The 15,304-nt window shown below is 38.5% G+C and overlaps 2 protein-coding genes across 6 annotated transcripts in view; one reads left to right on the top strand and one right to left on the bottom strand.

Moving 5' to 3' along the window:
- Positions 1-7,815, bottom strand: part of itprid2 (ITPR interacting domain containing 2) — a 28,948-nt gene extending 21,133 nt beyond the window's left edge. For 4 of the 5 annotated variants that reach the window (XM_063888346.1, XM_063888349.1, XM_063888347.1 and 1 more), the window contains exons 1-4: positions 7,715-7,815; positions 3,014-3,145; positions 1,941-2,090; positions 1,043-1,085 (exon numbers count right to left, since the gene is read on the bottom strand). In XM_063888346.1, coding sequence (XP_063744416.1) covers positions 1,043-1,085; positions 1,941-2,090; positions 3,014-3,056 — 236 coding nt within the window. In that variant the 5' untranslated portion in view covers positions 3,057-3,145; positions 7,715-7,815. The remainder of the gene's footprint in view (positions 1-1,042; positions 1,086-1,940; positions 2,091-3,013; positions 3,146-7,714) is intronic. The other variant, XM_063888348.1, reaches the window with a different exon arrangement.
- A 2,863-nt stretch (positions 7,816-10,678) lies between these two features.
- Positions 10,679-14,603, top strand: neurod1 (neuronal differentiation 1). The gene is made up of 4 exons (XM_063888368.1): positions 10,679-10,810; positions 12,400-12,648; positions 12,958-13,187; positions 13,515-14,603. The coding sequence occupies exons 2-4, from the start codon at positions 12,422-12,424 to the stop codon at positions 14,072-14,074; spliced, it is 1,017 nt and encodes a 338-aa protein (XP_063744438.1). The 5' UTR covers positions 10,679-10,810; positions 12,400-12,421; the 3' UTR covers positions 14,075-14,603.
- The last annotated feature ends 701 nt before the right edge of the window (positions 14,604-15,304 follow it).

The following is a 15,304-nucleotide window of genomic DNA, read 5'->3' as shown; positions in this document are numbered from 1 at the left end:
ATTAACTATAGCAACATCAGAGGTATTTTCCTGACAGATAAAGGCCAGAGCTAAGTAACACAGGCTGACTGCCTATCAGGCTAACTCCTGGTCAGATCAGTCTACTTATTACAATCCACTCCCAACCATGCTAGTCTGAGCATCCTAGGCTTACTCTTGTTTTTTGGTACCCGTTCCAGGTTTCCTACTGACCGGACTAGTTGTCCCAGACTTACTGGCTGACAGATCGGGCAAGTTGACAGCAGCAGTAAGCAAGCAGTTCTGAGCTGCTGTGTGCAGCCAGACGCTGGGAAACACTGAGCTGTTACACAACCTGCCACTCTTATCAATGGGACAAACTTCATGCCACCATTTATAACACACACACACACACACCAAACACACCACACACACACACACACACACACACACACAGTTGTGTAACAGTGTGCAGTCGCAGTGTTTGCTTATCCTACCAGTTTCCACCAGCAGCCATGTTGGCCTCGGGCCCCTGCTGCTGTTGCTATAGTAACACGTGATTCTGATTCTGCTGGTCAGGTTGCTACGGTGAGGTTGCATAGCTCCACAGGGTTGTAAGTGACAGCAGTGTACAGTGTGAGTGTGTGATAACAGTGTTGACTCGGCAACACTCTCTGTTTACTTTCTTTTTTTCTGCCTTTCTTGCCGTCTTCTGTCGGCTTCTTCCTGTGTCTTGCCCTCCTATTTTCTTTGCCTGAACAGCTCTATGTGCCCTATCTCTGGGCGTTGGTCTGCACCCTTTGTGTGTGTGTGTTCTGTGTGTTGTATGTCTGGGAGTGGTACTGAGATGGTGCTACGTCAGCAGCTGATAACACGGGTACTAAACACACAAACCTCCAGACATTGGAAAAATCTATCAATAAACCTAGTCCGCAGGAAAACCAGTTAGCCACTAAAACCAGTTCATTTTAAGAGCATATCCTCTTTGTTGGATAAGTTATTTTTACTGTACATTCCTGATTTCCATTTTTCTAAAAAAAAGCATTCGTTTTGTGATTAATGTTGGTCTGGTGAGGTACTGTACCTGCATTTAATCAGCCAGCTGGCGATGTTGTTAGGCACTTGCCCTAGCAGAGAGGGACAGATGAACATGTTAAAACAATAGGCCGCAGCTGTGTGCAACAATGATTACAACATGCTATAAAAACCCTGGCTCTGTGGGGATGTACTGAAGCATAGCTGTACTTTGAGCTTCCGTCATTACACTTACGTGCTCATAGCCACAATGCAAACAAGCTGATGTTTTGCAGGTATACTGTTTTTACCATGCTCACCGTGTTAGTTTAGCGTGTTATCTTAATTACATTTGCTTACAAAAATGGCATCCTCTACGATGACACATCTACGTGATGCTGCTGTGTGGTTTTACTGTGCCCCTCACAATATGCGTGTTAAGGTGCATGGGGCAGCATGTTCTCTATCATGTGTATAACTTACAGAATAATACGCTTTTCTTAACGGCTGTTTTGTTTGCTGCAAATATTGCACACATCGATATGCTCACATGACTGATGACGCACTTTCATGTTTGTTATGTTCTGGATTGTCATTTTGAAAATAAATATGCTAATTTGTTAAATTACAACTTGTCAAGATTCATATTTCTGTGGCAGACTGGGAGCCTGGCTTGAAAGATGTAAAAACAAATGAAAAAAACTTGAGTGCTCTCTGGAGACACTTTTTCTAAGATATCTCAAACACTTTGTACCATCTGCCTTTCTGTTTTGCAATTTCCTGATGATTATCAGGCGACATACTGACATCACTGTGATATGGTTAAATTGTCTGGTAAAGTTGTTGTTCAAAAATAACTGTCTTAACTAAGGTGTCAGCAGAAAATAGTAGTTCCTCAGAAGATATATGGTTAATGTGAATCACACTAACATATAATATTGTTCAACTACAGCTGAGGTCAGTCTAACCTGGTTCCTCTGAGGGTCTTTGCTCTCCCCCGTCCCTCTGGTTCTGCTGGGGTCTCTCTTCTTCCAATTCTAGCCAGGTGGACTCTTTGCTCTTTGCCCAAGCTTGACGGCGCAGACAGGCTACATTGTAGTCTGACTGCCCTCCAGGATCTGAGGATCAATCAAGCAAACATCTGTCAGACAGCTGGACTACCATGAAGTCATCAATCAGGTTTGGCAGGTATCCAACCAGACTAACAGAAACTACATCTGATCAAACACACACATCAAGTGACTCGAGCTGGGTGATCACATGCAACACATCTCGCAATGTATAACTCTGTCTTTTCAACCACCACTTTAATAAGGAACAATTAAGACAAGACTGAGGCCCTAGCATCAATGAAAATGTAAAAGCCTTGAATTCCACTATTTAAAGACTCATGCTGTGTCTCAATTGTGTACACTACACTACGTACGTACTTGCATAGTCTGTGAATTTTCAAAGGGTATCGTTGTCTCAAATTGTAGCAAACTGACGTGAACATACTAGAAATTATGATAGCTGCACTAAGCTAGCTAGTTAGCAGAGTTATGGTTTGTGATATCAAATCATTACAGAAATGAACCCAATAATACACTAATAGCTTCTACCAGACAACATTGTAGTGGTTCCTAGGTACATTTATATATAACATTTATTTCTTTAGTTCAGAGGCGAAAACCAAACCACTACGGGTTCCTCCTCTTCCGCTACATGCTAATATGCCGACTGTAGAGGGTGAAAGACTCTAGCCTTCCACTCTAATCTTTTTGACCATCTAGAGTGAACATTCAGGTCAAATATTTCTAAATTGCACTTGTGTGCTCAAAATAGCAATTCTAAGTACAGGAGTGAGCAATTTCAGATGCAGTGTCATTGTTGCTTATTCATTACTTTAGCAATTCTAACAGGTTTTGGTTCATTTGAGCTAATTTTGTATGACTGTTTATCCGTTTCCTTTAGCCAACTATTCCAACTGTATACGATACTGAGTGTTCATTACTTATGTTGAGTTCTTCTAGCTAACTGTTTTGACTGTAAGATGACCCACCTGGAGCATTGCTGATGTCCATTGCCAGAGATCCACACTCCATATCTGCCTGTCTGTGTGTCTGGTTGAAGTCAATCAGTCAGTCAGAGGAGACTGACGACTCTATAGCAACATCAGCAGCAGGTAACACACCTGAGCGATGGAGTAAGAGAGAGATAAAGCAATTGTAAAAAGAGAAGTGAATATATCTGTAGCACTAAATAACACATTTTGCTGCATTATCAGTCCCCAATTAAAACATGCAATGCTGACGCATACAGTACAGACATAACAAGCTACACATACATAAAACACATAATTCACTCAAAAAACTAAAAATAAATAATTTGAGCAATTACATTTCTTTAAATGAGCTTTTAATTGGAGCGTCTAAATAAAAGTGGGTTCAAACCTGGACAGATGAAACAGAGTGAGGGTGTTTTTTGGTGACATGAGAAGTGGCGTTTATTATTGATGACTGAGTTACCCACGCTGAGACCAGCTGAGATTACACAAACGTGTGGCAAACATGCTGCCCTTCTACTGCACAATGATCATATTTTAAATACATTTAGCTGGTAATACTGCTGTACCATTACCTGAGTAGAACATTGAGTTAAGAACGTAAACTTGTGATGGAAACCTTTTACATTGTTGCGTTGCTACTTTTACTTTAGGATTTGAATACTTAGTTGTGTAGTTTTCAACAGCTCATCTATCAAATGTCATGCATTCATCACATGAACATGGTGTTTTCCAAGCAGTTGAAAACATTGCTTTGAAAAAATAAAGTTAGTTAGTTCAAGTCTCTGCAAGTTGATTCATCATAGAAATTAGCTGAAACCAGAAGCTGCCTGAGGTGTCATGAGATCAATCTAAACCCTGATAAATGATCTGCAGTAACATGTGGTGTGTGGCAAAACATTGCATGTTAATGTAATGCCTTCAACAAGAATTATCTCTAAGAAACATCACTGCTAGACCAAAGTCATTCAGTGTTGAAATTTGAATGTAGTTGGTACATACACAGGAAGGCACACTTCTTAGACAATATACATGATTTTTAGGACTTAAATTTCATCATAAATTGTGGGGATTTTTTAATTAACATCTGTTTTTGCCATTCATTTTGTCTATGGGGAAGATTTGAAATGTACGTGTGTTTTAGCAGGGGGAAAAAATGTCTGTTTGATAGATGCCATCAAGTTCTGTTCAGACTGTATGTTCCCCTCAGAATGAAACATAATCACATTGGTGATACGGTGACATCTATGGTCACCATCAGTTTAAAATTTGGCTTTGTCCAACATTTTGATTCATAACCAAATAACTACAAAAGTAATGACATCCCAGCTGCAGCTTTTTACTTTGATAAATAGCAAATGTTTACAAGGTAACACTCTGTAGTATCAAAGCAAACATTATACCTGATAAACATTTGCATTTACTGTCACCATGCTGACATTAAAAGCCTCACATATATATTTGATTATACATTGAATTAATTGATGCACTTTTTTCCAAAGCAACTTACACGTGCATTCAATCATGAAGTTACAAACTCAGAACAGCAAGGATACTGAGCTCAGTACAGTAAATTGTTAATTTGGTTATAGTATTACCGTTTTATTCAAGAGGTTTTATCAAGAAAAATATAAAAATGTAAAGATATATTTCTTGTTTCTGCAATATGATGATGTGCTACTTGAAAAAAGAGTAACTGTTTTATTTATGAATAAAATAAGAATAAGCAGCAGTTGTAATCCCTCAGTCTCATAGCTAAAAGGCTGACAGAGCAACCAGCCATCAGCCATCCATTGATACCAACAGGAACAAGACCAGAGTTTACTACTGAGGAAGCCTGTTTATAAACAGGAACGTAATAATAGTTCATTAGGTCACATAGTTACTAACAATAGCTAACACAGTGACACAGCCATAAAGCTGTTTACTAAAATAAAACTCAAGATTACAATATGAAGTAAAGAAAGAGGAGCGGAGAAAACAAAGAGCTGGTGTGGTTGAAATCAAATAATCCACAAAGATTCACTGACTGCAGGAAACGGTTTGAGAAAAAAAAAGAGAAGCATGCAGCCAAATTTAAATGAACGTGTGAAACAGGAAACAACTGTTTGGGATGAATAACAGAACAACTTCCTGTCCGAGATACAAGACAGACAGATGGGAAAGATCCATTTATTTTTAGATTTCTCTTGTAAAGGCAGAAAAACAACAACACACACAGACAGTGGGTAGAGATCCCACTATGTCAGTCTGGTGTGCATGTCATAAAAGCCACTTCTAACTGTAATTATTTTGGACAAAAGGTAAATACTGTGTGATTAATATTAATGTGACACCTCTCTTTGTTACCAATTGCTTTGGTCATGTTTATCAAAGTGTGCATGCAAGTTCATTGCATAAGTCATTACTCCCAAAATGGTCCATCCAGTTTCCATAATGTGCCAGGCATTTATTACCATTTCCATTAGACCATATGTTAATCATGACTTTCACTTAATGACGGGGTATGTGGAAGATTGCAGTGTAATTTCCCCAAACAGGGTTGCATGTAATGTTGATGTTGTGATATGTAGTTCTGTAAAAAAATATATTTTGTCTGTAAAAAGGGCGTAAATGGGAATTCACATGAAGTAAAGTGTAACTGTTGAAATGAATACACCATATGCTATACAGAAAAATGTCATCAAAACCTTTCGCCATAATTTCCATCAGGAAATACTCAACATAGATGCATTTCAACTATCTTGTTTGGAAACAATGACAGGACAGGACTCATCATTCAGATAAGACGTAACTATTTAATTTGGAAGATAATCAGAAGGTTTAGTGAAAGTGACACGCTTCTGCAGATAATCCATTGTGTGGTGCCGCTGTTAGGAAATTCTTTGATAAGTGCAATTAATGTTTTGCAAATGTTAAGTCTGATTCAAGAAATGTACCAAAGGAACACACACTGGAATACTTTAAGTACATTTCCTAATTAAACTGGATAATTTAACTTAAGTAAGGCATTTAATGAAAGAAGTTTACTTTAAATTAGTCATTTTAAAGTGTGGTACTATAACTTTTACTGAAGAAAAGGATCTGAATACTTCCTTCACCACTGGCAGTTTTGCAATAAAGTCTAAAACTGGAAAGATTTTTGACTTTTCTCTGTTTTATATAATAATACATCAAATGTCTTTGAGAGAAAATTACCCACTGACTGTCATCAATTCTAACAGAAACCAGACTCAGAGGTTACGACTGTACGAATAAAACCCTACTTACACTCCTTTACCTTCAACCTGTGCACAGAGAAACACTTAAACCTTCATCTCACTGACAGTGTTTAACGCTGACTGCAAACAGACTTAAACAGTGAAGCGTGGGGACAAAGAGCCTGTTTACATCCCTGTTACATCACTGTAACTGTAAACTGCAGGACGACACACTATAACATTAAACAGCCGCTGAACAAAGGCTCTAAGTAGATACCTAAAAGCATATATAAAAAGCAGTTATTGACTACGGTCCGGTACTCAAGCAAACTGTGATGTATTTGCACTCTCATACTTAAGTATTTCTACTTTACGAACTAGATTTCAAAAGGGAACCTTTTCAAATAACCCTTTTTTCTCCAAAATATCTACTTTTTTGTGTACTATTTGATCATAGGAACTCTTCGGATAATTCAACTTGTTGTAAATTGTTTGTCTCTGCATGATCATTGCCATTATAGACTGAACAGTGAACTTATTAAGACTACAATAACCAGCTCAATAATAATAAAAATAATGACAAATGAGCTTTTACTTGTAATGGAATATTTCTGCAGTGTAAGGCATCATTTACTTAGTAAATAAAGTGAGTACTCCTTTCACCACAGGTTTTTAAATTGAGAATATCATGTTTGAATTCATTAGTAATACAAATAAGTGAGTTGCAGCCCTATTCGGCCGCAAAAAATATAATGTAAAAAAGAAATTCAGAATATGATTGTCAAAAGTGACACCCTGACATCGCATCAGTTGTATAATGGAAATCAAGATAAGCCAATAATGACAAGAAAAAGTGGCAAATCTTCTCACTTGGAAAGCTACACGCAACACACTAATTGTTTTTCGCAGAAATAATTACGATTGACAAAATACCTGCCGATGAATTCTCTGTTAACAGACCGATCATTTTAGCTGTAGTACTGATCTATAATGTGGGTTTTTCAATGTATAACAACTTATCATATTTATAAAAGATGTTTTATGTGAAACAATCTTAATCTGCAAAGTGCTAAGTAACTGAAGCTCTCAAAATGTGTGTAGTAAATATGTCTCCGACTACAACGCATCTGAGTAGGAGTAGAAAGCAAATACCTCAAAATTGACCTTAAGTACAGTAACGTTAGAAGAAACATCTACTTTCATCACTGTCCACCTCCCACTTACATTATACATTAGATGCAGATCTGAATCAACTCAAATTGACATTCTTACTGTCAACTAAAAGTACCATTATTAAATCCACATGTGTGATTAAACGTTTCTATTTTCACTCGGACTGAACTTGTTTGTCCTGTTTAGTTGTTCCTTCTGTGTTTGACACGGAGGACAGGACTGACAGCAGTAAAACTCTCCTCTCAAACTAACCACAGCAGCAGGACTTTCACACACTCAATTAGAGGTAATATTAGCGGTAAGGTGAGCGTGTACAGGTACTCACCGTCATGTTTCTCCGCGGTTTTAGTCTAAGCTTCCAAACTGTCAAACTTATCCAAACTTTTCTGAAAACACTCCAACATTCCTGCTTCCGCTTCCTGAAAGCAGCAGGAGGAGAGGGGGCGTGTCCGCAGCGCTGCAGCCGAGAAACAGCCACACCTGCCGGATTGATTACGCACACACAGCACGGTCAAGGGTACTAGGATCATTTATTGCCTTGTACAACACATGGTTGTGTAACGAAATGCGGTTAGAGTACTATTTTGTTGCATAAGAGAGACAAACAAAAACAAAAACAACTAGTGGAGAATGATGTTAGGAAAGAAAGAAAGAAAGAAAGAGGTGGTCTTAGTTTTACATGCAGTATCCACATTTAACCACTAGATGGACACCACACACCATTAAACTGATGCTCGTCTTTAAAGAAACGCTCTGATGGCTCTGTGATTATACAAATTAGGGCCGGCCCTGGGCATGGGGAGTATAGGCGAATCCTAAGTGTGCATCCATCCATGAGGGACGCCGTACATTGGGGGGAATAAAAAAAGTTTTTTAAAAAAGTTTTTAGACTATTAACTATCTTTGAAACTACGCCTACATTGCGTACAGTGCCCATAATTGCTTGTTCACTTTATTCATTATTTGTTTACTGTATTTTCATGCTAAGGTTTTTTGGAGCTGCTTAATAGATACATCTCAAGGGGGTTGTATATAATTGTATTTAGTGAAACTACATCCTAACTTTTCAATTAATATATTAAAACAAAAACCTACATGAATACAGTTTATTAATACTCAGAGGGGGTCAAAGTAAATTGTTATTAAAAAATGTGACTAATCACTGTATTGGACTGGGACATATGTTTAAGACGTCTGGGATATATTACTCTTTGTGTGTGTGTGTGTGTGTGTGTGTGTGTGTGTGTGTGTGTGTGTGTGTGTGTGTGTGTGTGTGTGTGTGTGTGTGTGTGTGTGTGTGTGTGTGTGTGTGTGTGTGTGTGTGTGTGTGTGTGTGGTTTGTTGAGTTTTCAATGGTGGCTATGTGTATGAATAAAGTAATCTGACCTTCTCCATGCACACACACACACAGCCTGAAGTATATCATAATAATTCCTTATTCAAAAGCATGTTGCTCTGCTGCTTGTTTACTTTGCTTTAAATAACAAATGATTTCTCTCCTCTATTGTTTGACTGAAAACCATTAAATCAAACTGTGACTTCTGTGTGAGCACATCTGGGTATGTGTGATCTTATTCTTGATATTATAAAGTACTTCAACTAGAGAAAAGTATATTGTCATTACATGTTATAGTCAAAATTCATGAGCAGCACAGAGAGATATATTCAGTTTTATATGCATCAGTCCTGAACTGATGTTAACCATTAGCTGCCAGAGGATGGGACAGACACGCGGGTCCTCTAAAGTTGCCCGGTAACCTCCTAGCAACCGGTGTTCTGTCACCACAGCAACCTCTTCACTGGAGAACAGCTCGGTCCAAAGTCTGCTGCTTCTTTCCAAATAAGATGCAACAATCTGACGCAGTGGATAATGACTGCTGAAACAGAGGGAAACTCCGCCATTGGACAATGAGTCCAGGAATGAGTCTTAAACCCCATAAATAAGTTAGCAGGTTTGCACTCATGCTGCTTATAGTCTCAGGATCAATGGATTTTTTATTGGGTTTTTGGTATAAAAACTGGTCCTCGACAGGGTGCAAAAAGAGAAGCAAGGTTTAGTTGGATAGAAAGTTATGATGGTATGTAGCTTAGAGTTTTTTCTCTTTCTAAAACATAAAATGTGTAAATAATGACACAATTCAAATGAGATTTTAAAACATGACTTATACCCTATCATTTTTTCAGAAAAGGGTCCTGCTGATGGTCCACAAAAAGAAGAGGGACTTCACAATATGTAGTCAATGCCGCGATATAGCGTGTTAGCCATGATTAAACACAACTAATGTTTTACTAAATAAGAGTTTGAACGACATGTTTTACAACCAAATCATCAAGAAAATGTGTTTTCAATTAGGGAAGTTATACTTAAGTTACAGAAAGGTTCAAAGTCATTCCTTCGCATTGCTAATGAGAACTAAATAAGTAGGGAAATTTTAAATGGCGCCAAAACATGAGGGAGCACCAAAGTTTGTGTACCAAAGTTTACAGCAATGCATACAATAGTTGTTTTGGATTGGTTTAAAACAGTTTGCCCGATGCTGCCTCTAGAGGCAAGGTTATCAAAACATCACCAAGGTTTTTACAATCAGGGAATATGAAGGACTGAACATCATGGCAATTCAACCAAAAAGGTGGACATGCTGGTGACACAACAGAAAAAAAGTAATGGGGTCATCAAAGTCATCAGGATTCATCCTCTGGGGACCATGGATGTCTGCACTAAATCTCAAGGGAAACCATTAAATATAATCAAAGTGAAATATCAGCATTTATGGATCTATTTGTGTATGTGAAATGATTTTGCACTTTTTGAATCACTTCCTGTTGGTTTGTCTTTTATGGATAGCATCAAATCTAATGAAACGCGCGTCTTATCTGCAGATCAAGTTGACACCTGAACCTGCACCAACCAAAGGTATACTAACATGTGTAATTTCACCCAGGATGCATTCCAATCAGGTCTGGTAATATTCTATATTGTCATTATCCCTTATCCTTTTTTGCAACAGCAAAAGTCACTAACCTTTACAGACTAAACTGTCTTTATAATGATCTCACCTTCTATTTCTAGAAGGTGCGCATGCGTGGTTTAATGTTGCGACAGATGGGCATTTTTCCTCACAAAAAGAGAGAGAGGGCGCCTTGGCTGGTACAATTGGAAGATTTGTCACGTGATCCCCGGGGCCGTTTTAATGACGTACTCACCATATGGCGCGTGCCGGGAGGGCGTGGCCTCGATATGCTAATTAACCCTCAATGCCGGTGTGTGTGTGTGTGTGTGTTTGAGATGCTGAGTATAAAAACAGCATCCTCCCACTCACACACCTCAGAAATCTCAGAGTAGATCACGCATAGATACGCTCGGACACGGACATAGAGTGCGCGGGATGCATGTGATCTGACAAACAGCTTCTTACAACAGGTAGGTTTGATTCTTTCTTTTAAATAATATTAACTTGTACCTTTACTTGTACAATTCATCCGCTGATTAGTTCTTCCTTAAGGGTGATACATCTGATTAAATATGTATACCAAATAGATTATCTATAAATACTAATTTAAATCAGAGAATAATTAACAGATATAAACGTACTCGTTCTCTATAGCTAAATAATAAACAAATATTCGTTATTTCGTTCATTCTGATTAATTTCTCTTCTTTCTTTTATATTTTTTTAGCGTCTATATTTTTAGACTGTTCAATAACTCGATAAATGATATAGGTCGTTGCCGTCAGTCTATTCCCCTTTTCTGAATTTAAATATACAATTCAGTTTAAAAAAACTGCATTTTTGCGGGGACTTTTATTAAGTTCTTTTGTATTTACTTTGAACAATTTGTTTAGACTTTTCACGTTCGCTTTTATTCCACCTGTTTGTCTGCATAATTAACTGGAGCAGTTTTGGGAACACGGGAAGTATATATTTATCATAATAATTCTTCCAGCCAGTTTTAATCAACGTTGAAAAGTTTTTCGCCTAAATATTGTACTTTAAACATATGAGCAAACTAGATTTTTCAAACGGGCTTCATTTTCTTCACCTTTCAAACAGATGACATATTTTCTTTTAGAGATGCAAATTTAGTCCGTTTCTCTCCGGACAATACGAACAGTTTTTGGATATTATCCTTTAATTATGAATATAAAGGCCGTATAAATGTTCGTAAATGTGTGATTTTCATCCAAATGACTTTAAACTTGACTTTTATTTTTAATATAGTTGCTGAAACCTGACTGAATTTCGCCGTCTAGCCTATTACTGTGTAGGCCTATACCTAGTATACGAATAATCAGCGTACTTGAATACACAATTTAATACGCTCTGTATTAAAACCCGCACAATTTAAGATTTAAACCAGGCCTGCAATTATTTTATTTTCGTATATAAATCATATTATATTGAGACCTTTATAGCATTTTAGAAGAAACCCCAAAATTTGTTAAACTTATAGCCTATATTCCTTTTAAGTAAATCAATCAATCAATCAAAATGAAAATAAATTGAAGTAAATCACTTTTAAGAAGACTCACAAACTACAGCAGCTCGATTTAATATTTAATGTGTTTCTGGCCATTTTATTTAGAAGAACATTAAAGTTGGAACAGCGAGAATTGCCTTCAACAGCTAAACAGTTAGACCTGTCTGGTCACACGGTGAATATTTATATGTAGAATAACAGATACATTATTGGTTTTTCTGATAAATCAAAATATTGCAAAATCAACCTCTAAAACACACTTTCATCCCAAAAGTTTGTAGCAATATAACAAAACATGTGAAAAACACTGAAACCAGTTCCTCAAAATATTAAAACAATGGGAAATGAAGCTGTTATTGATACCATTTACTACAAAATGTATAAAACCCTTAAAAACAATAGTGAGAATCATTTGTATATGATAACTAGTCCCTTAATGGGCAGTTTAATTATTTTTCTATTAATGAGCCTACAGAGATTAAGTGATAATGAGTTTTTAATTGTTTTCTAATGAGCATATTTATTCTCTAGTCTCACACAGAGAATCAGCATCATGACCAGGTCTCTGCAGGACGAACAGGAGTCGGTGGGGTCTGAGGAGCAGCAAGAGCCTCAAAGTCCCTCTGAAGAAGGAGAGGAAGAGGAGGACAGCCTCCATAACATGGAAGATGAAGATGAGGAAGATGATGGTGAAGAGGAAGAGGAGGAGGAGGATGGAGAGAACAAACCCAAAAGACGAGGTCCAAAGAAGAAGAAGATGACAAAGGCTCGTGTTCAGAGGTAAAGAAGATAGAAAACAAATATTCTCAGCCAAAATGCAAAAAAAATATTTTCCTGATTGTGGCGCTGAGGGGAATCACATATTCATTTCAATGTACAGGGTTCAGGGATCTGGGCTTTTGTTTAAATGGGATCATACCAGTGATTCATTACCAAGAGGACTTTTCACTTGCCCTGCTCTTTTGGTCAGAGACAAAAATGTTGATTTCCATCCGTCTCAATCGGTATATCTTTTCCGAAAAGCATGCAAGTAAAACATGTGATATTTGAGAACAGGACTAACATTGAATCTGCTTTGTTTTTCTGCAGGTTTAAAGTCCGTCGGATGAAAGCTAACGCTCGGGAGAGGAACCGCATGCATGGGTTGAACGACGCTCTGGAAAGTCTGCGGAAAATCGTCCCTTGTTACTCAAAAACCCAGAAACTGTCCAAAATCGAGACACTCCGCCTTGCCAAGAATTACATCTGGGCCCTGAGCGAGATCCTGCGATCCGGCAAGGCACCTGACCTCATGAGCTTTGTCCAGGCACTTTGCAAAGGTCAGTGTCATCTTATAGCATCAAAGTGGGCTGAGTTGAGCTGGAACCAGTCAGTCTGCAGCTTTCTGTCTATATTATAAAAATAACATATTTTATAAATATGTGCTCTCAACGAGTGGAACTCACCAAATTCAAATTAAGAAAGGATTTTTCTCATAGTGCCCCCTTTTGCCAAAGCTGGAAGTGCCCTTGGGCACTAAAACAAAATGAATATATTTGTGAATAACAAGACTCACCAGTCAGACATGCTAGCAGCGAGAATAGCGATGCTTATCTCATTACCTGATGATATATATCGGTATTAACTGATGTTTGTCTCTCTCTCAGGTCTGTCTCAGCCGACCACTAACCTAGTGGCGGGTTGCCTTCAGCTGAATCCTCGGACTTTTCTCCCAGAGCAGACGCCCGACATACCGGTTCACCTCCCCCCTGCTGGCGCTGCCAACTATCCTGGACATTACTCTTACCAGAGCCCCGGGCTGACGGCCGGCCTGCCCAGCCCGCCATACGGCACCATGGAGCCCTCTCACATCTTCCACCAGGTCAAAGGTCAACCCTACAGCCCGCTGGAGCCATTCTTTGATGGCGTCCTGGTATCAGAGGGCCCGGCATTTGACCCGCCCCTCAGCCCGCCACTCAGCATCAACGGGAACTTTGCATCCTTCAAGCATGAGACTGTCGCCGGTGCTGACTACGACAAGAGTTTCTCTTTCAACGTACATTATGGGGCCACAGGAGCTGGGGGTCACCCTGCCCTCTATGGCAGTGGGGGGTCCAACCCGCGGTGCAATGAGCTGCAGGTGGATGGGCTGATGGGCTTTGACGGACACTCACACCATGAGCGGATGATGAACGCCCAGCTGAACGCCATCTTCCACGAGTCCTGAGGAAGAGGAGGACAGAGGACAGAGAGCTGACCAGAAAGACAGTTATATGTACAGACAGACAGTTCTGTGTATGTCTATCATTTCATAGCTGTCTTCTATTTTTATCTTCTTTCTTTCTGTGTCAGGCTCTATGAGGGCGCTGATGGCGATGTCACGTTGATGATGTAACCTTCTGTGTAGCTCTTCATCCTGCAGGAGATGCTCTCTGAATGTCTCTTTGTTTTCCATATTATCACTTACAAATAATCAACAAGCAATAATTTGGTAACTATGCAATTTTGTTCAATTCTGAGCAATGCTCAGCTGATAATTCCAAATGTTGAAAGAATAAAGATTTCTCTATTTTTGGGTCTGTATGTAAGTTGGCTTTGAGCCGGAATTGGGCCGAAGTGTTCATGTTCATGTGCTTTTTACTTTTTGCTTTTTATAACGTTCCTGTAGCATTCTGTTAACATTTCATGTGACTCTTGTTCATATTTTATAAGATAGATGTTTATAAAGGCCTTTTAATAAAAGGAATTCAATGTCATTCATCTGAGAGTCTCTGTTCATCTGCAACAACGCAACAAATAAACACAACTCCTGTTGGATCCTGCCCGAATGTCAATATATGACGAGTTGGGAGTGGGAACGTGTATTGTGGTCAGTCTCCAGGATGCTTTTATACTGCCACTGTACAGATCAAGCATTTCATTTCCAAAATAATAAACAATGGACTGGCTGATGGACAATCAGATGGATTTCTGCTATTAAGATAAGTTGATTATTCAATTAGTGCATTGAATAATATTCACTTTAGTACAATTTACTTAAACTCCCACTTATTTATTAGTATTGCGCTGACTAAATCTCTACTTAAAACTGAAGTTTATTCTAATGTTAATGTACACAAACAAACACACACACACACACACACACACACACACACACACACACACACACACACACACACACACACACACACACTATCACAATATCAGCTAAAACAAGAATAAGTAAAGATTGATGGGTTAGAAATTGAGTTTTCTTTTGACAACATTGTTAATTAAAGTGGATTGTACGCTCCATGTTTTAATAAACACATGAGGGGAAAAGACATATCGCCTTACAGAGAAAAACCTGTTAACATGTTAACAACATTATCCCACTGACTAAAGGACAGTGTGTGTGTGTGTGTGTGTGTGTGTGTGTGTGTGTGTGTGTGTGTGTGTGTGTGTGTGTGTGTGTGAG

This window comes from Eleginops maclovinus, chromosome 7, assembly GCF_036324505.1.
Source record: "Eleginops maclovinus isolate JMC-PN-2008 ecotype Puerto Natales chromosome 7, JC_Emac_rtc_rv5, whole genome shotgun sequence".
NCBI lineage: Eukaryota > Metazoa > Chordata > Actinopteri > Perciformes > Eleginopidae > Eleginops > Eleginops maclovinus.
Note: the sequence above shows the minus strand (reverse complement) of the source record. Positions and strands in the feature narration are given on the sequence as shown.

Excerpts from the sequence above, each read along its gene's own strand:
- neurod1 (XM_063888368.1), top strand. The coding sequence starts at position 12,422 with ATGACCAGGTCTCTGCAGGACGAACAGGAGTCGGTGGGGTCTGAGGAG. Across the intron at positions 12,649-12,957 it reads ACAAAGGCTCGTGTTCAGAG|GTTTAAAGTCCGTCGGATGA; the intron begins GTAAAGAAGATA and ends GTTTTTCTGCAG. Across the intron at positions 13,188-13,514 it reads TGTCCAGGCACTTTGCAAAG|GTCTGTCTCAGCCGACCACT; the intron begins GTCAGTGTCATC and ends TCTCTCTCTCAG.